Below are 26850 nucleotides of genomic sequence, written 5' to 3' on the forward strand. Positions count from 1 at the left end.
CTATCTTAAAACATATCCATATTTACAAACATTTTGTTGGTGGGGAAAAAGGTCAAATACTGACTTTAGCTGTTAAAGTCCATATTACATGTCAACTTCCAAGCTCAGAGAACTGTTATGAATATTTAAGCTCTGAAAGAAAACACTTACCCTGGGGCCCAATGGACCAACAGCTCCAGGATCTCCAGGCACACCCTATGCAGAACAGAACTCACCATTACAATGAAATATTTTTTCATAACTTTATAGTTATGGAAATTAGAGACAAATGTTTTTATTTCCAAAGCACTGTGAATGTAAATGGCCAGTTCTAAATACTATCTGTCAATGGCAAGAGGTGATAATCCATCCTAGTCCAAGAACACAGATTACTGTAATTATTTTATGCCAAAGCAGTTCTTGGACAGCTTGCAGACTACATCAGTGTGTATTTTGAAAAAGAGTGGGAAATTCAATTAGAAAGAGAAGAAAATGTAAAACTACTTTATAAAGTGTATTCTTTTTAATGTTATGTTAAACGTATATTACCTGATCACCTGGCTTTCCTCCCTCACCTGGGGGACCTGGTGGCCCAGGCAAGCCCTGTGAAAAGTAAATAAAATAGTCACTAGCATGATAGAAAGTTATGTAAAACTAGATTTAACTAGGACACCAAGATTATGAATGTAGCAGTACACTCAGTACAAGAGCACACCCTCAGAGGTCCCCAAGGAACAATTATATGAATATTGCACCAAAGTGTTTCCCCCTCTCTAAATATTGCAATCAAAGTGTTTCCCCTTAACATTTGCAGGACACATCAGCCCTAAAAGTAAAGTTCTCTATAAACAGATATTGATTTAACTAACACTTCATTATCAAGACAATTATTTTGCTCTGTATTTGGAACTTTTTTGGAAAATCTTCAAATCAAAACTTAATAACATCAAAGGTTTTCTTGAGGGATACAGAGCTGGTATTTAAGCCTTTGCCAGTTCGGTTTAGTGCACAGCTGATATGAAAATTATGTATCAATAACTATTCTGAACATCCTTGCCTTAGTTCTGAGGTTGTGTTACGTTATACATCACTTGGCTGAATTTCCCCAATTTAAATTGATAAAGACATGGCTGTTTATTTTTTAATTTTAAAAAAAAAAAAAAATGAATGCACATACCTGAAACCCTGTAGGACCTGGAGGGCCTTGTTCTCCTCTTTCTCCTGCCAGACCCTACACATAAGGAAGTAGTAAGTAAACAGTAGAGGAATATAGGAAGGCTCCACCATTTTTCTTTTCTCTGAATATGCATATTTTCCATTAGGTATTTGTTTATTGTACATTTTTACTTATCCCAAGACAAGGTGGCCTATCTAGAAGATGTAGTAAGACGTGTATTATTTCTTTAAAATCCTTCCCGTAAAGGTTCTCTGGTAACAGAAAAACACTCAGTTCCATTAAAACCAAGAAAGCCCAGAAAACGAACCACGAGGATTATTTTACTCCTTGCACTATTTTTTGTGATGGTTAGTAAAAGGAACTTAACTACTAATATATATATTTTAATACAAAGCTAGCAATTTTTCTAGGATGATTTTTTCTTTAAACATTCTTGGAATTTTTTGCTTTGAATCAACAACTGGCATGAAGGTTGGTAACAATAGAAGCCAAAAGAGTAGCGAGTAGATGGAGTGCCAGGCAGGCAGGCAGGCTGAGAGGTAGCAGCTGACTTACTGGTGGGCCAACAGGACCAGAAGGGCCAACTTCACCATCTTTACCAGGGGCTCCCTACATTGAAATGACAGGGAAAGAAATCTTGTATGGTGAACACACATAACAGAAAAGCACCATTTTCTGTAATCACTGCAAATAACAGCCACACTCACTCTCTGCCCTGGGACACCTGCATTGCCTGCTTCTCCAGGTTTTCCAGGATCACCCTAAATTGCAGAAATAAAAATGATCAGGTTTGGATATGTTTTTCATCCATTAAAACATACAAAAATGGTTAAACAGGGATTACCATACTCACACTACTACCCTTTGGCCCAGGAAGGCCCATGCTGCCTGGCTGACCTCTGATTCCTATGGAACCTGCAGGACCTGGACGTCCATCTTCACCAGGAGCACCCTGCAGAGATATAGGATTTTCCACATTAAATTCTAAATATATTTATTAATATGAACTTATTAACCCCTAGAAAATGCCTGTGTATATAAAGAAAATAACATTAATGTGGCTTAGTGCTTCACTTATCAGTCAAAATGTCTTTAGAGCAGACATAGCAATAGCCATACTGCTGGATTTAACCAACTGCTGTGCAATTATTAGAATTGAATCATGTACAAATATTTTATTGTGTCCTTAAAGCGACAACTAGAAAATATTTAGTTCAAACATTTAACCATGATGCTGCAGCTGCTAAACAAAAGACACTGCTACACAGACAAAACTAAACAAACATTACTGGTATTAATTTTGAAGTTAGGAAAGTATGTAAGGGAACTATCAAAAGAGAAGATGAGCCTTAATAAATCAAGGAAACTCATCTTAATAAAAGCAATTTTAGTAGGATCTTTGAATTACTATGACATTAACTGAAAAAAACTAATTTTTGTCACTTACCAAGGGGCCAAGTTTTCCTTCAGGGCCTTGAACACCTGGATTCCCTGTCAAACCCTAAAAGCAGGAATAGTATGGTGTTACGGTTAGTTCTATAATTCTGTAACAATTAAGAAATAGAAATAAATCCCAAAGAAATGCTCAGTTACTACCATAGCACAAACCTCTCTATATCAAAGGTCTTCATCCTTATCTTCACTTTACAGCTTCATCCCTCACTGTCTTTGATCTTCCTTCTTCCCTATTCTCTCTTTTCTTGCTTTTACGCCTCTTCAGCTTCTCACAGGCTCATCCTTATTTCTGCCAACATTCCCCAATGATCTATATCACATTTTACTTCTCCCTTTATCCCCTCTTCTGGTATTTTGAATTTTCCTCCAATAATTTTCCTGAAAAAAATCTCCAGGTGATATACACCACTCAACCTTGTACGTTATCAATCACCAACTTAATGAAGATTGGCCTTCACTTCACATTTTCCGTGGCAACTGTGCTTTACAAACACACTTCCTTCATTTGCTTTAGCTGTTCTCAATCAGGGCTATTTCTCCTTTTTCTGAGACAAAACCTGTGCTTCCCAACATCAGCAGGAAATAAAGACTGGTCTTTTGGCCTTTAGCCCCACTGAAACCAGTCTGCCCTTGTATAACAGCTTCTGAATGAAAGGTACCGCAGTTTATAGTGTACTGCTATTAGTCCCTTACCCGTGCACCTGGAAGGCCAGGCTCTCCAGGGCGTCCAGGATCTCCCTGACCTCCTTTAGGTCCAGAAGATCCTGCTGGACCACGCTCTCCTTGGGCTCCCTAGAAAGACGCCAGTGAGCTACAAGTTAACAGCTAGAACAGTGACAGCAGGAGAAGGTTAAATAAAAACAGTATCTTCTATTAAGGACCTATTTTTGCAAACAAAGTTACAAATCATTAATATTTTTTTTATTACTGGTTTTCTAATTATTATCTTTTCTCCCCAAAATGATTACTTAAAAGTTGTCTCTTCCTTAAAGCAAGTTCATAGAAGCATTTTAGAATCCTTGTATTTTTACCATGTTAGGAATTTACAGGAGTACTAGACAAATGCCTATGTGAGTCACTTCCCTGGAAGTGTTAGAGCAGTTAGGAAAGCCAGATAAACCCATCTGTTTTTAAGGGGCAAGTCTAGAAAATCACACCACACACAAAGAATAGGCAATTTTTCACAGAGCCAACTCCTACAGAACAACACATAAAGCAATATAGGAGTAGAACAGGTCAATCCCTTATCCATGCACATTTCAAAATGAGGGAGCATTAAGCCAGGGACAAGCAAGCAAAGCTGAACATCATGGGAACTGAAAGTGACTTTTCCCAAAAAATTTTTGCCTCTAAACACTCAGACCCCCTTTTGGCATTTGTAAATTGGATCTGCCTATTTGCCCAGAAGCAGACATTTTTAACGGAACTCTTGCTTTTTATATGTCTGGATGTATGAAAATTTAACAGACTACACAATAAAAGATGGACGCTTTAATTTAATTTAATTTACCTTTGGTCCAGGCAAGCCATCAGAACCTGGAAAACCACGGTTACCAGGAGCACCCTAGGAAAAGGAGTAGAAATGAGATGATTATCTTATTTTTTACATAACTTATTACAAATAAAAGACCAGATTTATGGTTTGAGGGTTCAGTTCATTTCCTCACAGTTTTCTTACTTCAGTACTTAAACTTGGGGGAGGTTTATGACTTAGAGTGGTAAAAATATCAATGTCTCATTCATGCATGCTGGACAGCTCCTTCTCCATGAACAGCCTCATTGAAAGCAAAGATGAGCAGTTGTACAGGTGTAGGAAAAAGTCTGCAGATGAGCTTGTCCTATCTCCACCCTTTCTCCTACCATATTATCCTTTGCACTGGATCTCCACATAAAAGTATCCAGTGTAAAAAAAATAACACACAGTATTAACTACTGCTAGGAAAATAAAGTTTGACTACATCCACAATGAAGCTGTAAGAATATCCATGGGTAGGTCAAAAGGTTTTTCACCTTAGCAGTGCATCTCCTAAAACATATTATTCCTCTATGTTGCTTACCCTCTCTCCAACAGGACCTGGTGGACCTACTGACCCTGGATCACCTCGAGGACCTCTTTTCCCTTCTTCACCTATGGGGCCAATGGGACCCTGGGGACCTTGTGGGCCCTAGTGAGAATAAAATGTTACTTAAAAAAGAGTTGTTAAGCTCACCATTTCTCAGGCATAATGAAACAGACTGTCTTTTGAACACTATAAACATTTTTCCAAATAAAGGAGAAAAAAATAGTAAAGTTTTGGATCAGTTAAAAAGTAACAGCTTTTCAGCATCTGCTTTTCTCTTTTACAATGTTTATAAGCTAATAAACTGTAACTCTGCAGTTGGGCTGTACACTGATTCTTATAATCACCCACAATAATTTGTATTTGGTCAAGCTGCAAAGGAGTCAAAATTCAGTGAGGTTCTAATAGAAATTTTCAAAGGAGAAGACAGGGTAAAGAAACTATTACTTCTATATTTTTGTCAGTTATTACATGATCATTTAACTGGTGAGAAAGAAAAGGTAAAGATTGGTTGACAAACCAACTCAGAGTCTGCAGAGCCAGTTTTCTGCCAAAAGTTACATGGTTATAAGCCTCTGTGTTTCCTCTTCATCTTAAAAAGCATATGGAGACTTACAGGTTCACCTTTGGGTCCTGCTTCTCCCTTGAAACCTGGGACACCAGGGTCACCCTGAAAACAAACACATGAATAGCACCCGTAAAGTTAAAATCTGCATAAACCACTTCATCATTTTGTATTATGCCATGAAACAGAGAAGCATTTCCTAGTTTAGTCACTAACTGTAGGCAATATAATAGACTGCTTATAATGGTTTGTCTTTACCCTTATTAAGCTTGTTTATTATTATGTTATCAAGAAAAAAACTTAAAAATACATCTCTTTTCCCATATTTATAAAGACACATTTCTTTCTCAAAGAAGTAATAGTATTTTGGACACACAGAAGATTCACAGGATCTGAGTCTAAGCATTCTCTCTGGCATGCTACTGCCATATTCCAAGGAAGCTCACTGCTAATCACTGCTTTAGTTCCAGGGAGTGACACATGTGCCAGACATTACAATCCCCAAAGAGACAAGGATCCCATTACCGGCTGGCCTCGAATCCCAGGGGGTCCGGTACTGCCCTGTGGTCCTGGGGAACCAGGGGGGCCTGATGAACCAGGGGGCCCCCCAGTGCCTGGAGATCCCTACAAATACAAACAGCAAGCACAGTAAGGAAACACAAGCAAAATAAGGAAATAAAAAAAAATAAATCATGCAATTCCTTCAACAGGATATATGATTACTTACAGTAGGGCCCTTTGCACCAGGGGAACCATCTGTCCCTTCAGCACCCTGAAGATATGGTACCAATCATTAAAAATCATTTTAATGACAAGGGCATCAATTAAAAAAGCAGAAGATAGTTATTTTATCCACGTTACAAGACTAGAAAATAAAGGCTGCTAAATAAATGCAGCAACATATGCAAATGCTAAAAAGGGCAATAAAGCAGGCAAGTTAATGTGATTTTTAATATTGAAGATCTTATGTTTAAGCTTAAGTTTTAAAGTACTTTGAGGATTGAGACTGTATCAAGCTGTGTAACTGCCAGTTTTCCAACTTGTAATAAAATAACAAATAGTTATTATCAGTACAATTAGCACAAAACAAAGGAATGAGACCTTTTTTCCTTGGGAAAAAAGGTAATTTGAATAAAACTCATTGTCAGGGTGGGGCAGTAAAAAACCCCCAAAGCAGGTGAACATGCACAAGCTGAGCACTGAGGAACTCAATTCAATGTACTTACAGGAAGACCCTGTGACCCAGCTGGTCCCTGAGGACCTGTTTCACCTCTTTGTCCTTGAGGACCTTCAGGGCCACGAGGTCCTGTTGGGCCTGCTTCACCCTAAGATTCCACATGAGAAAACAACTGGAGATTACTTTGCTCTAAAAAGCAGCACTATAAAGTATCTCAGGAGGAATACTGAGCTATAACAGAAAACCAATTCATATTTGACATATAGTTTATTACCCTGAAAATACAATTTTGCTTACCTAATTTTGCTTCTGTTACTTCTAGGTGAATGCCAACATTAAAAGTATAGATGGGGTTTTTTCTCAATGTATACAAGACAAGGAAACTGCAGAAAAGCAGCACTATCCAGGAGTCCAAATCAGATCACGAACAGACCTGTCTTTTTAAAATCCGACTATGTGTAATTACTATCTGTAATTTTACAAGGTTTTTTTTACCTTCATAACAGCAAGACTCAAGACTTAGATGTGATAACACATCTGGAATTGGTTGGTTTGGGGTTTATTTTGCACAGTACAGATGAACTCACTGTTACAGCACTCTATTAAATATCAAATCCCTGTAAGATTAGACTGGATGACAAAAAATTCTTCCCAGCATCTTCTTCAAATTTTAATTTTATGAGGAAATATGCCTTTTGGAACTGGGGCTGTTAATATCACATCTTCATGCTTCAAATCCACATCTTCATTGTATAATCTGCTGAGCTTTCATGAGTTCAAAGCAACTATTCCAATTTTACATCATCTGATGATCAAACTTGAAGGTAGCTTCTCCTGTTCAAAAGCTGTAATCGATTCACCATGTGACAGCTTTTTCAAACATTTACTTAGGTAATATCATGCTGAGCCATACTAAAACATTTTATGACATGCACTACAAGAGCTGTCATTTAACTGTATACTCATCTTGTCTAGAGTGTGCTTTTTCCAAGAAAGGTTGGAGCAGATTATCTTAGAGGTCCCCTTTCAACCTGCTATTCTATTATAAAGTTGATACTGTTATTAAGACTTGTTTCCAAACAGTTTCATGAATGTTGCCAGCTTCACAACAACACACAACATCTGCTGAACTTGGCTACCCGACCAATTGAGAGTTTCTTCTTGTATAACATTTTCTTATCAGGCTTTAGGAGTGTAAAGGAACAAAGAGGAGCAGCTGGGTGAAGGGCATGTATAAGGAAGCTGTATGAGGTGTATTTTCTATCTTGTCTCAAGGCTGAGAAGAAGAAAGAAAACCTGAACACTTTTTTGAAAAGCAAGAGGGGGAAGTGCCATAGAGACAGTGCTGCAGCCAATGAAAGTTTTTCATTTCACAGCCCAATCACTCCAAGCCACAAAATGTAGTAATTGTGATGTGCTCTGTTGTGATGAACTGCAGCACATCTCTGCTGGGGTTCAGGCATTTCCTTTACCAGTCCAGATCAACTCAAAAAATGTTCTTGGCCAAAACTAGCAGCTTCAGCACTGGAAGGTCCTGCCTCCATATTGTCTTAGACTTGCCCCCACAAACTCACTTCTAAATATGTAGCTTGCAATTCTTTGAATATACTGGACAAGATTCCTGATGCACAGCATGACAGTTATCTTATAATTACCCCTTGACATGAGAAAAAGGGAAAGGAAAATATCTTAACAGTGGTGAATTGCAATTGCTTCATTTGGCTTTTTTTTTTTTTTCATTTATCTTCTGCCTGAAGGTCTTAAGAGTGATTTCAGAGCAGCTCCTGGGGATCTGTACACATGTCAATCTGAGCTTTGTGTAGTCTAGTCCACGTTTTCACTTGTGTGCTGTTAGACATTTTAAAAAGATACTTTCATTTTATTTTTTACCTTTACACCAGGAACACCAGGAAAACCTGGAGAACCAGTTATGCCAAGTGGGCCCTATAAAAGACAGACACATAAAGCTGTAATTCATCAGTTTAGATCACACAGATTATTATCTCATCACCGGGTAAAAGTGGGTCTAGGATTACATGTATTTTTTGGTTATAAAACATTTGTTTATAACAAAACCAAAATAACTATAAATATCAGGTTTTTAAGAGATACATATACATTTTATGGGATTGTGGTGCAGTTCTTTAAAAATGTGTTTGCTGATTTCAGCAAAGCTACACCTCTTGATTCAGCTATTAATGCCCAAATTGCAACATACACAATTCACAGTTAACAATTATGGGAATTAAGATTCCTAAATTCACAGCAAATTCATTTGCAAGCTGTGAAACACAGACTTTGTATCAATGTTTCAGGGCTATAGAGGCAGAGATGCTTCCATTTCCATAATGCCTCTTGGGTTGAACAAGACATTCACAGAACTTTCTACTGTATTCCAAAGTCTCTGGATAGCGGCACACAGTGGTTATTAATACTCACTGCAACACTGTTCCCAGATAATTCCTCTTTATCTTTTTCTGATTTTCTTTTTGTAAAATATGATTCATACTGAGAAAAATGTTCTGTGTAATAAAGCTCTCCTGACAAACTTAATCAGAACAATCTGATTATTTTGCTTAACAACACTTCTGCTGTGACCTTGCACTGGATTTCTACAGAACTGATGCAACAGCTCACTAAGTATATCTTTGAAAACCTATGTCCCAGTTTATTGGATCACAAATAATATCTGCCAAATCTCTCTCTTTCTGCAGGAAGAGTTCCAGGATTTTGGTGTACCACTGCACTGACCCAAACAACACATTTTATTAACACTTTCTCCAATGAGAAACATGTGCATTAAGGACGAGTGTCTCCCTTGTGACACTACGTCGGATTTTCCAAAAATATTAGCCAACGACTTATCATGTCCAGTGAAGCTGAGCTCACAATCTATGCCAAAGAAAAATTACAAGCTTCATGTAAAACCTCCTAGCTTGCAACCCAGCTTTTTTGAACTTTTTTTTTTAAATCGTTTCTTTGTTTTAAAGTTTCTTATAACAACTTACCTTTCCTTCATGATAAACTAAATAATTGAGTTTTGTAGCTTTTAGGAATTCACACTTATTTTTTGAGCTTCCATTACAGTTAATTGTTTTTTAACGAAGTTTTTAATAAAACAGTATGTTCATTAAGATGAAACAGGTAAATGAATTTTTCTCAGAACTTAGTCTGAGAAAGTCTCTTCAAGAGTATGCACAGAAGGAAATTCTAATTGCAGACAGGTGTGGTTTAGGGTTTTGAGGGGGGGGTTTTGGTGCAGTGCTTTTGGGGCATTTGGTTGTTGGGTTTGTGTTCAGTTTGTTGGTTTTTTCTAAGCTGAACATTGCAAAACGGTAAAGGCTGACTACATCAACAGATAGGAGCTGTCCACCATATCCTACAAGTGGTGCTTTTATAAAAAAAGCAAACATAAATACTACATTTTTGAAGTGGAAGCTGGCCTGGCAAAAATAGTACAAAATCATCACTAGTTTTCACATGCAAAAGCAACACAAAATTAACTGTATGCATGGGAATAATCCCTGACTCGTGTATTGCAAAATACACAAATGTATTTTGCAAATGCAGTGTGAGATTGGACTGTAAGATCAAAACCAACATCTTTTGCTACATTGACACCCTGAATGTAAACAGCCACGTCTTCCTCTGCAGCCCTGTTGCCGTGGTGGGAGAACTTCAACAGCCATGCAGGCCAGGCTTTCTCAGCTTGGCACACATTCAGACACAGGCTTCTGGTTCTTCAGTTCAAAAAGTGACTGTCCCTAATTAAAAGGCTCTTTTACACATTTGCTAATGGAACAATTGCAGAGAGCAAGTTGTGCTATCAGTGAGCGCCTTTCTTCTTGCTGACAATGGGTACAGCCTCATTTGCCAACTTTGCATGTGAAGGAAGATAACAGGCAATTGTGAACTGCTTTAGATTGCAGTGCAGGCACTTTCCTCCCTACCATATGGACTCCATAAGAGCAGCAGAGCATCACCTCCCCGGGAAATGCTATGGCCTACTCCTCTGAAAATTAAAACCTTTAGATGAAGTAAACTACAGAGGACAATTTTGCAGAGGACAGCATTAAAACAGAGTAGAACTAGGAATCATTCTCAGATAATTAATTCCAGATGCACTTAACTGATACCACCAACTGCCAATGTTTCTTTTTGGTTTTTTCGGGTAGTGTCAAAAGGCAAGTGGAAATATGAAGTGAAAACGTAGGTGGTTGAGAACCAATCCCTTACCATTGGGCCTGGCTTCCCAGGCATACCATGCTGGCCACGTCCACCCTAGACATGAAAACAGAAAACACAGACTATTTGTAAGACCTCGACCTACTTTTTTTAATTACCTCTCGTCAGCATTTGCGATAAAGCCATATACTGAAGTGATTGAAGAAATGCTGGATTGCAAATTCCTCCAAACACTGTCATGGAAAACGTCTGGAAGAAATTATGCTCCCATTTGAGTTAATGGATTTCTCTATTTTCAGAAAGGACGATATTCTGAGAGTGTCATTGTATAGGGCACGTGACACAAGTGGAGCATAGGAAAGTCATAGGGAGAAATGCCAGAAAACAATACTTGACACTGGACATAAAAGCAGCAGGATGAAAGTTCTAACTCAAATATGATCTCATGTCAAGGATAATCTCTCTTTTTGCTGAAAGTCAAAATTTTTTTAAGAAGATAGCCTTATTATCTGGATTTGAATTTTTAGATTTCACCTAAATTGAAATCTGAATGGAAAGGCTGCATCTAAACATTCATTTTAAACCTTTTTCCAGACAAAATTGAAACATATTATTTCCAGTTAAATAATTTTTTCTGAAAAGAACCTCTCTCAAGAAATTCCACAGAAACACAGAAGACATTTTTATAGCCCAGAAAATTGTGCTGTGAGGGTATTTGGACTCATGGGCAGCTCTGCTATAAGAAATTACCATATAGTAACCATTCTTATTTTAAACCTGTTTTTAACTTCTAAAATTTATAGCAAAGATCTCACCCCACAAAACTGCTAAGACCTAACTTTCTTAAGCTACAGCAGAGCTCACCACACAAGTGAGTAGCAAGTCACATTAACAAACACTTTCAGGCTCAGGGATTTAAATTTAAGTAAAACAGGAGAAGAATTACAAGAGAGAAGGAAGATGCTACTTACAGGGGCACCCTGTGGTCCAATTCGTCCTCTTTCTCCTGGCATTCCCCTAGGTCCCTTGAAGAAAGAAAAAAAAGTGCTTCATTTAGGAGGTCTTCATGTCAGAACAATAAAAAGGGTTGGTTTTTTTCACTCCTGCAGGTGTAGCTTATCTTGTCCTATAGCAGAAAAGAAGTAGCAGCTCATCTAAATCCTTACAGCCTCACAAGTGGAAACTTAATAAACTGTAATTTCTCTTTTTGCATTCCAACAGTATTTCCAGTTTTAAACACACTAGAATTAATTCTGTATTTTCTCACCAGTGACAATAATGCAACTTCCTTCACTAAATCTTATTCACAAATTAGATTCCACTTCAGGGGTATTACATTCTACACACAACATAATGCTTCACAGAGAGATGCCCTTATCTGATATCAGAAAGAGGCTTTACTTCCAGAAGCACTGCCAAGAGTCAATTTTTGTCATGTAACACTACTCACACATATTCAGTTGTCCAAAACCACATCTGAATGAAGATTACTCTAAGAAAAAGTTTCTCCATTTCACTTCCAGGTCATGCATACTTATCCTCACCATAACCTCCAAAACCCTCTGTCCATGGTTTTCTTACCTAGTTTACTCCTGATCTAAATTACTCCAGTTCTATCTCAGAGCAACCTAAGCCAGTTTTTCTTATGTTGAAATCACTCTATATGAGGCATCAACTTGTAAAAAAGACAAAACTATCACCCTACACTTACATGAGTTGGGAAACAAGCACCACACCTGCAGCCAAGTCTCTGTTGAGCCTTCTGATTTATCATTATTACCTATGTCTGTGAATGCAGGGCAGTAACAGCTTACAGTGGACCAAATTCACTGTCAGAGTAATAGAAAATTAAGCCTTCATGAAGAGAAAGTTCAGCTCCATGAGCTCAAATACAGGTACCAAACCCCTGAAATTCCCACTGGCAATAATATTTACAATCGCTTCTGCAATACCCAGTGCATGTGACACTCACTAGAGGACCTGTTGGACCCATGGCTCCCGTTGGTCCGGACTCTCCCTAGAAAAGAGAGCAAAATGACACAATTATAGAAATAGGTGAAAGGAAAATAGAGTCACATCTCATCCCTGTCGTCCATGCTTATGTTGGACCGCGGGGGCAGATCTGCACAGGTACCTGTGTGCATCACACATGGCAAGGACTCTGTTCCCCATGCTGATGGAAATGCAATGTCAATGTGTTCTCAGTGTTTATGTGTTCTCTGCCAAGACTGCTGCTGTTGTTGCCTCCACCGAAAGTGGTAGGCAATCTTGGGAAAGAAATGTTTTCTTACATAAACTCTCCTTAACTACTGATCTCACATTTAAATTCAGATTTTGGAAGATTCACTTCATTTACTATCTTTTTAATCTAAAGGAATAGTTCTGTCCCATATTCAATTATCACCTATGTTAGGCCAAAAATGTTTCAGTACCAGTACTGACGAAAGCAAAAAAGCTTGAAAAAAGTATGCTCTTTTAAAACATCTTTTAACCTATCTTGAAAGGATTGACTCCAACTGGCTATCCTGTGTTACCACTGCTTTGATCTAAAGTTGTAAGAGTGGTACAGTGCCAGTGGGGATCAAAAATTCTAAGAGAATACACTAATAAAATAGTCAGTTTCATAGAATATATCCCCTCTCCTCTCCAATGCCTATTTCTTTTATGCCAATCTCTCATAATTTGAAAGAGGAGAATCAGGTTTTAGTTATGCATTGCTTTATTTGATTATGTTAAAAAATGTTCAACTTGGTCACAAAGAGCCAACAAGAACCACGAACTGTTCAAGTAGAAAACTGCAAGAAGTGCAAGGGCCCTTTATTAACAGACTCTGCTGTCTTCAGTATCACATATGTGTCACAAATGGAGCACTCAGCTCAGCCAGTGATCCCTTACAGGCCTAAAGCAGCCCCAGCTGAAGTTGGGACTGGCACTACTGAACTCCCTCCCCATACAAAGGTCAGGGAGGGTACAAAGCTGTGTTTGAAAGATCTCCTGCCTTTCATGATCTTGGTATGACAGAAAACATGCTTAACCATTTAGTTGTTTGGGCCATGAAAATACCTTTGCTCCAGCTGCTCCAATTTCACCTTTTGGACCGTCAAGTCCTTTCAATCCCTATAAGTTATAAAAATATGAAGAAATTGTATTTATAGATGTACATACAGAGAGCATTCCTACTATTATTGTTAAAGTAACTTGATACTAAAGGATTAAAAATGGATCTGAGGTGGTAAGAGTAAGAAAAGAAAAAAAAGATAAAGAAGAAAAAAAAAAACAGATGGAATAAAGTTTTTAAACATTTCCTAAATGGAAACCATTTGTACAAGGTACATTTCCTTGGATTTGGTTTCCTTTTTAAAACAAGAAAGTTTTTTTAAAAAATCCTAAAACAACAAGGAGGAGGCTCTGAGCCATAGGAAACGTATTTATTCCTCCCTGAAGTAAAATTCTGGCCAGAAAAGTTGGTAATTTGTAATCACTCCATGTTGCAAACATATCCACCTCTCAAGTTCCCCACCCTAATACAAGACTTGCCAACAAAGTGAGAGAACTGTCAGGTTTGCGCCTCCTGAAGCTTGGCAGGGCTCATGCAAACTCCTTCCAGATTCCCAGAACATTTGAAAATAGAATGAAGAAAGCACTGGAGCATGTAATACAGAGGTCAGCTTAAAGGGGAATAGTGCTGATTTTCTGCAAGGCCCTCTTTCTCTCAAATGTCAGTAATTCTGCTACAGCTGCCTCGTCTCTAGTGTAGGCAAATGCTGCACAGATACAAAGAAAAAACTTCATTCTGAAGCTGCCAGGAAATATCATCTATACACAGAGGGAAAACCTTGTCTCTTACCCGGTGACCCTTGAGACCTGGGAGACCAGGAGCACCAGGAAAGCCTCGAGGGCCCTAGGTAGGAAAAAGAAAAAAACAAATCCAATCCTGATTCTGCAGATAAACCGAGCAATAATGGTGCTAACAGGGACAAGGGCAGCAGCAGTAATACTAATATTGCTAACACTCCTTCACCTTCATCATAGTGAGGCACAACATTTGAGCAGGTCACAGATTATACAGCCTTGAAGTTAGTCTCAGCATTATTAACATCTTCACTGACATTAAAAGCTTTATCATTTACATTGTTGTGTGATCAAACTTCAACTTTCAACGGAAGCAATGAAATAAGAGGAGCAGCAGGTCAAGTTTTGAGGGTTAATATGGAGAAACATTAATTAAGCCAAGATCAAAACTCAGAACAATCATTTAAAATAAAACAGAAACTCAGAACTGCACACTGTACCTGTTCTTTCAGAATATGCCAGTCCAGAAACATGATAAGCCACTGCTACTAAAACACATTTAGCAACTAAACCAAAGCTCTCTTTCACTTAGCTTCCTACCAAGTTTCTCTGGAAAGGCTAATGGAAGGGAGATAAGCGCCTTGTGTCAGAATATTGGTCATATGAATTTAGAACAAAGATCTCAGATAACAAGTTATCCTCTCAGCAACAAAGCAAACACCAATCTGGAGCCAAAGAGCGAGCTAAGACAAGGACTTCAGATACTGAATGGCAGAACTTTGCACTCATAATTAAAAGCAAAACTGATGAGTCACAGGAGGATGAAGCGATAAGAAACCAGTATCATATGACGACATATGATTATTTTGCTAAAATGTAAATAATCACGCTCTTACTGGAGATCCTGGAAATCCAGGCTCACCGGATTGTCCTGGCCTGCCAGGTTCACCCTAAGGAAGAAGGGGAAAAAAAGAAACGTGTTAAAACAGGAAATATGAAAATGGACTTTTTGTATCATTCTTCCATTCAAACAAATGAGGACATTCACATCAGTATTATGCATCCTCTCTTTGCTGTAACAGTGTCAGTAACATAAACCAACTGCACGCATGCCTAGCAAATGTGCATTAGACACATTAACTTATGAAGGGTTTTTAACTGAGGACTGGGAAAGCTGAAGGCTGAGCCTACAATGCATCCCAGCCATGAGGAGATGGTGCTGTCACCTGGTTTCCCTGATGGAAATTAATGAGGCAACCTACTGTCATCTTCACACAGAGCATCAAATTGCTGTTATTTCCCACAGCAATCTAAAACTACTTGCGTTGTAGCTTTTTACTCTCCTTCCATTCAAAAGTTTTAAAATGTGTATCATTTCATTCTAGGACAGTGACTATTTTCTCTGTAATGCAATAGGAAAAACAATACGGTCAGTCGGAACCAAACAAGTATATTTTGAAGATCAGTCAAAGCCCTTCAGAGTCACAGCCAAACAGTCCTTTACATGCATCAATCAGTTCAAATACACCCAGGACGCTGGGTAGTAGGAAAATGAAAGGCTTCAGAAAAATAATTGCAGGTCAAAGAAAAGGCAAAGTGTTTCATAAATGCAATTAAAGACACCCAAACAATGGAAATGGAAGAAGTTCTTAGAACAGTGTCAAGATTTGACTTCCCTGTGCTGAGAGTTAACTGTTGCCAAGGACTCTTAAAACTTTTTGTACAGTTTAATGGGAAAGTAGCTATTACACAATTAATTTCCATACTAAAATGGCATCTGCAGTTTTCTAATTAATTTCCAAGTTATAAATTACAGTTCAGATGGATTTAATGTGATTTGCAAACAAATAATATACATCGACCAGTAAGGTCTTCGGCTGTCGTGCAGTACATATACACTCATGTAACATGTATAAAACATACATTTTACATATATATGTGTGCATACATGGATAAAGAAAAAAAAATCTGTTAAGAATATCAATTATCAATTTTTTAAAGAAATTAAATATTAAAATCTTGTCCAGACACACATGTATACTGCCACTATAGCTCTTCTACCCCAACATGCAATCCCAAAAGACATGAGATGCCTCCAGATGACCCCCTGTAACTGTGATTTATTATTATGTTTGATTTCAAGAAAGATATCTCAGTTAAGAACTTACTGAAGCAAGAAATAGCATAGTTGGTGCTTAGACTTTAGGTATGATGATGACATGTAAGGAAAAGAAAGGAGGGGTTGGAAAATGGTTGCCAAGATTCACAGTTGTGACAGTGGATTTAATGAGGAGTACAATTACAAAGCAAAGTAAGCAGACAATAGGAGTTAGAACAGGCACATCTGCTAGTTAGTCACTGTCTCACAGATGCCAATGTTTGTTTTATTAAAAATAAAACAAGATACAAAGAATAACAAACTTACATCTTCACCAGGTTTGCCTGGAGGTCCCTCTGGTCCACGAGAGCCAACTGGCCCCTACAAAATAAATATATTTGTTGAGAAGTCAGTTTAGCCATCACTAAAATATCTATTTCCTCCATTTCAAAGTCTGGTTTTACGAAAAAAAGATGTAGAAAAAGGAAGATTTTACGCCCAAGCACACTTGCTTAATTTTGCGGTGCTCTTTTAACCATCCTGACCCTAGAAAATCTGCATTATGTTATAAGAAGTTATAGGATAAATTCTTCAGGAAAAAAAACCAGAACATTAAAAATCACAGTCGCTGTTGCTTCAAATCTCTGGTTCTTGCTTTTACTTTTGAATCATTTTGTTGCCTCAAAAAAAAATAGTCTTATCACCCTTTGTGTAAGCGTACACTATCAGGTACGGTTTTACCAGTGCCTAATCATCCTCAGGCCTGTGCTGGAAAACAATGACTGTTCATAATATAATTCTTGCTATTCACATTCAAAACAATTCAAATTCACAGATCCAGGACAACATGCTTTGAACACCACAACTCTTCATTGAAGTTGCTTAATAGTTTCAGCTGAAGCAACATGACAAAAATTATGTTCTAAAATAAAAAAGTATAGCATATTTGCAATTCTGTTGTAGAAATGTTTGCATTTATTGGTCTTACCATTGGTCCTGGATCCCCAGGTTCACCAGGTGGGCCTGTGGGGCCAGCACCACCCTAAAATTAACCAAAGATTAATACAGTTACAAATTCCAAAAGCAATTATAAGGATATAAATTAAAATCCATGACCAGGAAAATCACAGTCCATGAGAGAGTCTGGATTCTAATTCAGAACCAGTTCACATTTCCATATGAGTGAAAGTTGGATACTAAAACCCCTCAAGCTGTAGATAAATCCTGTGCCATACACAAATGCCACTGGAAACTTAACACCATGCCAATAACAAAACCAGAACAGTCTCCATTTTCTTTGCTGCTCACTCATTAAAAAATGTGTTGGGTTAAAACCCTGTTAAAGATCTAATAAACTGTTCTTTTGGAGCCAATTCTTGTGTATAGAGTCCATGTGGAGCAGAGCCCTTGTTTAAATTCCCCTTCTGGAGGAAGGTGCATTCAGCCACAAGTCACTGAGGAGGGACACTGCCCCAGAGACGTACAAACCCCGATCACTACGAGCTTTGCCTTCAGCTCTGGCCAATTAAATCCCCTGAGGTGAAGCACTCACTTGTTTTCCTTGGAGACCCTGAGGACCTCGTGGACCAACTGGACCCTGTTGAACACACAACTTGTTACACACTGAAAAACAACCTTTCCCAAGTAACATTCACACTAGAAAGAGCAAAATGGCCTGATAGTGACCATGAGCATTTCTACAGTCAAACCTCAGAAAGGCTTTTACTCAAAACTGGCATTATGAAATACAAATGCATGTTGAATGAAATCTTCAAAGTCCAAAAGCCACAGGAGCATAATTTCATTAGCAGCTGAAAATACGGACTTGGCTGCTTTCTGCAACCTCACAGTCTCTGGAATCAGAATAACCAAACTGTCTGTCTAGCTCCACAAAAAAAATGTAGTAACAAAATAAGAGTTGGGGGGAATAGTCTTCACTTGAAGGGAATCTCATTACTCAGATGAATCCCATAATGGAATCACTGACAAAATAAATTCATCTTGTTCTTCTCAGTCATGAGCTGAAAAGCAGTAATGAAAGGATGTGTTTAAATATATCATATGAACCACCAAAGGAGCTTTCCAAATCATTGTGGTTTGTTACACAAAACTCAGATTGTCCCTTAGAAAATGTCATATGGGACTTTTCGGAAAAATCTCAAATCTAATTGTAACTTGTAACATGAAATAAACATTATCTTGTTTGAAAGTCATTATCTTGGTTCTAGGAATACAAAAATAGCTGTAACAGACAACCATTCATTTTGACAGAAATTCAAGATTTATGTCTTTTAAAATTCATTAATTTTTAATAATTTTTACAAAGCAAATGTGGAAGAGTTAGCAATGGGCCATTTAAAAAAAAAGCTAATGAACATTAGAAACAACACAATGTTTCAGCTGTCAGTTACCCAGTTTACAAGAGAAGAAAAAAAGGATGTCACGTAACATGGTGAATCGATCCAAAAACCACAAGTGAGTGCCAGCTGACTTTAGCAGATTTTGTGCAAGGCCATAGATATATTAACATTAAAATTAACCATATTTGAGAATGACAAGAGAGGAGGCAGTACAAGACATGCAATACCTTGAGACAAACTGAGTGAAAGGATTAAGCAAAACAATGTAAGCAACAAAGTAGGACAGACATGTGGAACAAATCATTGTTATGTTCAGAAAGCAAATTCACTGAAGAGAGACATTCAGCAAAAAGTTCTTTGAAGAACTCATTGCAAAGGTTAGTCCTAAGGCAAAATATCAAATTATTTTTAGAACCTTTTGTATGGCATTGGAACTGATTTTGAAGGCTACCAGTGGGGACCTGGGTACGATTCAGGTGGGCAAACTCACGGGCAGTAAAATCACTAAAAGATGGTTTCCTTCAGAATGGATGTTAAAAAATATCGGTAAAGAGGGTAACAGTATTTTCAAGGTATCAAACGTGAAGAGAGGTATTATTAAGAAACAACCCCAAGAGTCCCAGAAGAAAAAACTTAGGGGGGTGAAACAGCTTTCACAGACAGTAGAAAATTTCAATGTTACCATTGAAATTCCCCAGTGCACTCAAAGTAAAGAGCATATCTAATGAGGTGAGGCATATCTAATATAATGAGGGATGCCAGTGAAAAAACTGGACCCACTGGAGAAACAGGAAGTCTGTCTTCAAATAACAAAGCATAGACTTAAGAGTTGGTTTCGGAAATAAGTTTTTAAATTTCTACAAAAAAAAAAAATCTCTGATTTGATGTCACCATGTGAAAAGATGTTACATATTTGTTTATTCTGCTTTGTGTTATACCTGACAATTTTCAGTCACTCTGCAGCAACTCAAAAGGAGCTGTTTTTTTCTCCTGTGCCTTGCTGTTAGTAGCTGCTATATTTCAGAAGGAGAGAAGGATAGAGGTGGGAGGCTAGAGGTGGGAGAAGCAGCTGTCATTTTACAGAAAAATGGGGGTTTTTTCACTTTTTTCCCCAGGTACTGTGCAAAACTCTACTCGAGGTTCTAGAGGTTCTATCCAGGTTCTAGAGGCATAGGAAGCTTTCGGGTTTTTGTACATGCACTCCACTTCCAGCCTCTCTTACTGTACAGGGCTAATGTGGTCTTACCACTGCACCAGGCATCAGGCCCATCTGACTACCAAGTCCAGATTTCTCATCCAGTCCTGCCATCTGAGCTGAAAAGGGCTGGAAAAATAAGATGGGTGATTTTAGCTGTAAGTCATTGTGATGCTTTATAAGGCAAAAATCCATGTAATCACATCTTCATTATTTACCTTGTTTTTGCAGTACTAACAACTAAATTCTTGTTTTAATCACCAAAACAAAATTTATCCTTCCTGTAAATTTGAGGTGTTTAAAGCTTCAAAGACACCATGAATACATGATATGCTTATTATTCTATTTCCACTTTAATATTAAACAAGTAGTAAAATAACCTAAAAAGAGGAAAGCCTCCCATTAAAATAATTACATTTTTTTCATGACCTTCAAATCTAAACCAAAACTACCATGTTCCTTCCTTTTTTTTTTCCCACTTACCATGCTTCAAGTTCAGAAATATCTTAAGATAAACAGAAATGTAGCCAATTTTATGATTGCAGATTAGAATTTTTAAGTATCTTGCCCTTATCCAGCAAAGCGGAAAGGCACTGCTGTTCCTATCAATTCACAGAGACCAAAGAGTTAGAGAAGGGAGAAACTGCAGTGCCCTCCTTGTTCTGCAAGTACATAGCTGAAATCAACAGTTTTATTTTGCTTCATTCAGAGCCAGATCCTCATTCACAGCAGGCCAGAGTTTACAGGGGCTGAGCAACTGCTCAAACGTGGATTCAAATCCCCCAACATTTACAGTTATCTCCTCATTAGATTGGTCCCCAAACACATCTTCTAAAGGCCAGAGATTGCCTGACGTCAGAGACAGGAATACAAACAAAAATGTCTTAGATTTCCACCCACATCTTTCTTCCATATTTTCTGTGGAATTTTAAGTAGGATAATGGCCTAACACCCATTATGGTGCTTCTGTGATTCTAAGAGATTCCTGTCTGCTGAAGATATTTACTTGGTCTGAGTCTGCTGGATTCAGGACTATTTGGAAATGTGGTTAAGTCATGAAATGCTGCCCAAAGTTGCAAGCCATTGGCCTAACACAAATATTGCAGATTTTTGTCACTGTAACTCTATTGTTTCCAGTAACACATCAGGAACAATGAAATGAGCAGTCAAAACAGGTGTCAAAACAGCAATAAATGTGTAACTGAATATACTTAATAAATTCAAATATGTACTTCATTATCAACCATAATTAGTGTCCAATAGAAGAGGGAGGAGGAAAAGAAATCTTGCCAAATACCTTGTCTGTATCTATGGCTGGTTAGCATTGCTTTCACAAATAATTTCTTTCTTAATCTTCTCAGTGTTGGTCTGAATAATTCCAGCAAGAAGTATAATCAACCACATTTTAGTTTCTCTCATTAGTTATTTATAATTCTTCATTTTCTCTTTTCTATATTCCTAATTTGGTGCGCTCATTTCCTCTGTGCTATTTCTCAGATCCCTTGGCTGGTGGAAGTGACAGAACCCTCGTGGTGGTTCTAGATTAGGGCAGTTTGGCTTTTCTAGATGCTAAAAGCTGCTGTGAAAGCTGCATCCTTTCCAAGGTTTCTCACATTCAGCTTGCCCCAGCTTTTGGCAGGATTTGCAGTGCCACTAGCTGCTGCCCCTCGTGACTGGGAGAGAGGAAGCACGGGCACAGTGTTGCACAGTCATGGAACCAAAGGCAAGATACCATTTATATCGTGTGGATCTGGCCAAACACTCGCTTCACTTCCGGCTACAGCAAATGTAAAACTTACCCTGCTTATTCCATCTGGTCCCGGGTGAGTGGGATGCCCTGGAGGACCAGGGTCACCAGGCTGGCCAGGGACACCAGGTTCCCCATCAATCCCTTGAGGACCACGAGGACCCTACAAAGAAAATCAGGAATGTCAACAGTGTGCAGAGGTATTAATTGAAATCATTGTAACTGATGAACACCTGCCTCTTTGGATAAATCTGTATTTCTACAGAAAGATCTTCAAACAAACAACATCCCTAAAGATCCGTTCCCACCTTCAGATCAGAAGCACTAACATTAATCATGAATCCAACACATAAGTAAACTGCAGTAATTTCTATCAGAAGCTCTTTTAGAAACTCAGGCTTCCTATCATTCCATACTAGAGTATCCTATTCCTGAAAAACTATTTGGTTTTGCACACCATAAGGAATAAAGTTAATTTACTTCTAAAATGTGTACCGCTCAGATAAATGTAAAGACACACAGAAGCTTAGGAAAATCCAGAGTAATGCTGAATTTTTACAGCTTACTTGACATCATGAATGGTTTAGCCAGTTCATACCGTTGTTGAATTCTCAACACAGTTATAATGCCAGAAACACAGGGTAAGTTATCTGGTGTTGAAGTCACCTCTAGCTAGTATTTACAGAATAGGTTAGGAGCCCGTCCTATAGCTCTCATTTTCATCCCCACTTTAAATTCCTAAATTACACACATCTTTACTCATGTAAGAACTAAAATTAAATATGGAGGCAGGTAATAAAACATTAGTGGAACAAAATGAGTAGTAATGGGGCCAATAAAGACATGCTTCAGTCAGAAATATAGACTTTAAAGTGCTTGTTACTACTCCTTTTTTTTCATTAGAATAAAATGCTTGACCAAAGCAAAGAGAAGTTTAGACTATGTAATAGCTCTTCTGTTTTAAGAATCCTTAAACAGAAAATTTTAGAAGCCTGGCTCACTGAGTCATCTTTTCAGACACAATTAATAATCAGACTGATTGCTTTTATTTCCATGAGCTGAGGACTGTGTCTGCAACACATTTCAGTGGAATTTGTATCTTAACTGGTATGGTTTGAACTCATATGGTTCACAAAAGGAGCTGTGAAGAGATGGCATTCTGAACAAATGAGAAGGTCTGTGCATGTTGGATGGAAACAGAAGGTTTTAGCACAAAACTTCATTCTTTAATATATCAATTATAAACACAAGTATACACTGCCAAACCTAAAAGTGCTTACTGTCCCAAGGAGGAAAAGAATGGAGATACCTTATTTGTTTGTTCTCAAAACAAAAAGAAAACAAAGCTAAGCATTAGACAAAAAAAAAAAAAAAAAACCAAAAAAAACCCACCAAAAAACACAAAACCACAGTTGCCTATAAAGAATTTAGCAAGTTTTTGTAGGATTGCTGATTTTTAATACCCAAACAAGACACCTTAACAAAATCTAATAGAGAAAAAGTGCCTTTTTAAATTTCTTTTTTAGAAAAGGACCTGCTTTTTAGTCACCAAAACTCAAACTGCTTCAAGAGCAAAAATGCAACCACATACCTGAAAACCAAAAAGTCACCACACGTCTGTATTTGTAGGTAGCAAGTAACTAGTGGTATATAACCAGTTTGGTGGGTTTTTAATGAAATATTGATTGTAATTTTATGAATTTTACAGTATTTACATGTTAATATGTATAGAAAAGAGCCCTTTTCTTTCACCAGTTCAAGGTCAGCGAAGTGTAACAAAAAAAAAAAAAAAAAAAAAAAAGAGGAAAAAGGAAAAACATTCTCACAAACGCCACGAGGTGGCACCATTTAAACACACAATTGTCTCGTTCTGGCCTATCGCTGCTGCTGGTCAGGAAACAAAGGTTTTGCTTGCAATAAATGCAGCTCATGGTAGAACACTCCTAAATTTCTATCTACTGAAACTGCTACTGCAAGTAAAATCAAGTGTAAATCCACATTGAAAGAAAAAACATATGAATGGTTCTGAGGATGTCCAAGTTTATTTTCTGTCTTCAAAAGATCATTTGTAAACAACTAAAATATCATCATGCTCCAAAACTCCCCCTCCCTAGATGCATTTTGCAAATGCAGCCATACTATTCCCTAGCTGTCTCTCACTGTTACACTAGCAAAAAATCTGATGTAAAAAAATATGCTAATATTCCTGAATTCATTTTGTACCCAAGGGTCCTGCTTTTGTAGAAGGCAGAGACCCACGGCAGAGTCCTTCTGCTCACTAGTCAGGAGGAGCCTGACTTTAAAGAACAACAAAAAATAATCTGAAGAAATAAATAGTTTGGAAACGTGCTTAGTGCATTAGTAACAACCCCAGTCAGTAATGTACTTACCCGGATTAATTTTATAAAGGCAGTCTGTACCAGGCTACCTGCTCCATGAGGGGTTTTCATAATATAAACTGCAGGTGCGAGCTAACATTTCTTTTCCACAAGTAAAAACAAAATCCGTGCACTAGCAGTCACTGTGACTCTGAGAGCAGTGCTCTTGGTCTCAGACCTACACTCACATACACACAGCTCACCAGAACCTCTTATGGAACATTTGCAAAGGAGCTTACTGATTCTCAATCCTTTGTTATTCCTTGAAAGCAGAATAATAACCTGTGTCAAAAGGACTCAAATGCATTTACAACCTTTTGGGATTTTAGGTGCTTGTAGCCACCACTCTGTAGAGACACAAGAGATGCATGGCAGGCAATCAGAATTTATTTAGTGTCTCATTGACAATACTGCACATTGGGAAAGCACTTCAGACACAGTCTGATTCAGAAAACACAGTCAAGATCCCTCTATGCTCCTCAAGATTGCACAATTACTCCCAGAGCTCTATTAAGCATTTTGATACTCATTCTTCAAACAAATCTCTTATGGAGATCTGAAGAGTAGCAGTGGATTGGCAACCAACTCAAAGAGGCTACACACTTACTCCACTGCTTTAAAAACACCATTACCATCTACACACAACAGGCACACACTGGAAACAGGGCAAGGGAGTCTGGTTTCGGCCTATGCCTAACCTCAGTATTGGCTTGCCTGAGGGATAGGAAAATATCCACATTGAAATTACAATGATTCGACTCTAAAATCTGCTTTTAGCAGCTTCTGCTCTTTGACCTAGCTTTTTCAAAAGGAACATGTCATCTTGGGTATTTTCAGCACTCCTTTTTGGCCTTTCTGTGGTTCTCCACATGCAGACACCAAAATTCCCTTATGAAGTCTTTATTTCCACTGAGCAATCCTGGTTACATTATTCACCAGCATACCAACAAATGTAGTCACATATTAACTCCTGCTAACTTCTGAGCCTTGTCTTTTCTGAAGAGCTCTGAGCCACACAGCTCACACTGCTTCTGCTGCACAGCAGTCACCAGCAAACAGGCATAGACTTCTAATCAAGGGAGCATGATGTTCCAGTTCTGTCTGAGGATGTTTGTTGAGAAAGTATAGCTTTTAATGGAATTACTGCTAAACCTCTGTCCATTTCTCAAAATATTCAGGTTTCAATCTACTCTGGGAATGATGAAATAGTAATGTTTTCCTGTTTGTTACCTGATTCCTGGAAAATACGGGGAGTTTTGGTAACTCTAGGAGACAGAGAGACAGTTTAAAGCCATCTAATCTTTTAAGGTTGGTTCAGATAATTTATTTCTGAGATATTTAATAACTTACAGGTCTTCCCTTTGGTCCTCGTTCTCCTCGTGGACCTTGTGAGCCTGGAGGTCCCTAAAAGAAAGACCAGAAATATTAAGTCTCTTAAACTATCTAATGATTAATAAAGCTCTGCAAATATGAAATCCAGTGCTTATTTGAAAATTAATTTGTGTGGTTTTTTCTACATCATCATGAAGAAAACAGCTATAATCACCAAGTATTCAGTATTTCTTCTCAACTGTACATTGCGTGACGGGAGCAGAACCATGATGCAGAGATCAAAATGGTTTCACCTCTCACATGCTCCACAGGTTAATTCAGCAAAGATTTTCTGAATGCTGGAGGCTCTTCATGTGGAGATGTACAGGTTTGAGACACCCTCCCAGCTAGTCCAGGACTGCTCTCTGCTCAGCCACAGCATAAAGCATCCTGCAACTCCTCCTGCTCCTGCTTGGTCCCTGCTGGAGAGGCATTCCCCAGCATCCAGCATCCACCTGGCACAAAGGGCCTCAGACGTTCATGTGCTACAAGCACACATCCATTCACTTGCCATGGGCTGACCTGACACTGGTAAAAACATCCCGTAACTTTCTTGCCTCCTCAAAGCCAGTGGCTCTGCAGACAATACCCACTGAGGCATGCAAGAGTTCTCCTTCACATCACCCTCACAACACAAACCAGAAATGGCAGAAGGTGGCAGATGCCTCATCAGAGAAGCAGAAGATCGAAAAGTACTCACGGCTGGTCCCGGGCGGCCTCGTATCCCTGAAACCTTGAGCAGGGAATACAAATTAAAGTTACCACACATCATAGCTGCATTTGTCATGACTGCCCTACAGAAAATCAGTTATTGAAAACCAAATAGCAAGGTAGGACATTAAAGCACCAAGCAATTTAAAAGGCTTTTTAGGGAAAGGGAAAAAGAAAAGTAAATATAATTTCCACTGGTTATCTTTTTCCAGTTTGGAGTCTTTTTATTAGCAATGTGAGCGAAATCCTAGAAGTATCACTGCTACTCTAAAAAAGATTAAATAAATAAGTGAATTACAATGAGTTAGGCTCAACTTATTGATTATTTGAATCTGCCTTCACACTAGAAAGGAATTAATAGATAATGAAATTTATTTCACCACTTTCTAGATACTAATTTACCATTACACTCCCACAAAAACCTAACCATAAAAATAAAGATTATGGCAAAAAACTTTACCCAAAATGCAACTAACAGGAATTTCTAACGTTACATATGTGAAACAGCATACTTAATTTCATTCCTTTCATTCCTAGGCTATACAGTTCTGTTGTACTTACTACATTACTGCAATTCTGCTTTAAAGCACTAATATGCAC

General features: G+C 38.1%; 1 protein-coding gene across 1 annotated transcript in view; it reads right to left on the bottom strand.

Moving 5' to 3' along the window:
- COL5A2 (collagen type V alpha 2 chain) overlaps positions 1–26850 on the bottom strand; it is a gene marked incomplete at its 5' end in the record, with an annotated part of 51615 nt that overhangs the window by 18804 nt on the left and 5961 nt on the right. Inside the window, 28 exons of the mRNA XM_082285238.1 lie at positions 151–195; positions 529–582; positions 1157–1210; positions 1712–1765; positions 1864–1917; positions 2010–2108; positions 2604–2657; positions 3305–3403; positions 4122–4175; positions 4669–4776; positions 5288–5341; positions 5762–5860; positions 5964–6008; positions 6463–6561; positions 8304–8357; positions 10650–10694; positions 11570–11623; positions 12571–12615; positions 13662–13715; positions 14446–14499; positions 15287–15340; positions 16816–16869; positions 17477–17530; positions 18041–18085; positions 20095–20172; positions 21843–21953; positions 25519–25572; positions 26129–26272. Of these exons, the coding sequence (XP_082141364.1) occupies positions 151–195; positions 529–582; positions 1157–1210; positions 1712–1765; positions 1864–1917; positions 2010–2108; positions 2604–2657; positions 3305–3403; positions 4122–4175; positions 4669–4776; positions 5288–5341; positions 5762–5860; positions 5964–6008; positions 6463–6561; positions 8304–8357; positions 10650–10694; positions 11570–11623; positions 12571–12615; positions 13662–13715; positions 14446–14499; positions 15287–15340; positions 16816–16869; positions 17477–17530; positions 18041–18085; positions 20095–20172; positions 21843–21953; positions 25519–25572; positions 26129–26272 (1872 nt within the window). The remainder of the gene's footprint in view (positions 1–150; positions 196–528; positions 583–1156; positions 1211–1711; positions 1766–1863; positions 1918–2009; positions 2109–2603; positions 2658–3304; positions 3404–4121; positions 4176–4668; positions 4777–5287; positions 5342–5761; positions 5861–5963; positions 6009–6462; positions 6562–8303; positions 8358–10649; positions 10695–11569; positions 11624–12570; positions 12616–13661; positions 13716–14445; positions 14500–15286; positions 15341–16815; positions 16870–17476; positions 17531–18040; positions 18086–20094; positions 20173–21842; positions 21954–25518; positions 25573–26128; positions 26273–26850) is intronic.

The sequence above is a fragment of the Coloeus monedula genome, assembly GCF_965178545.1.
Source record: "Coloeus monedula genome assembly, chromosome: 7".
Classification (NCBI taxonomy): Eukaryota; Metazoa; Chordata; class Aves; order Passeriformes; family Corvidae; genus Coloeus; species Coloeus monedula.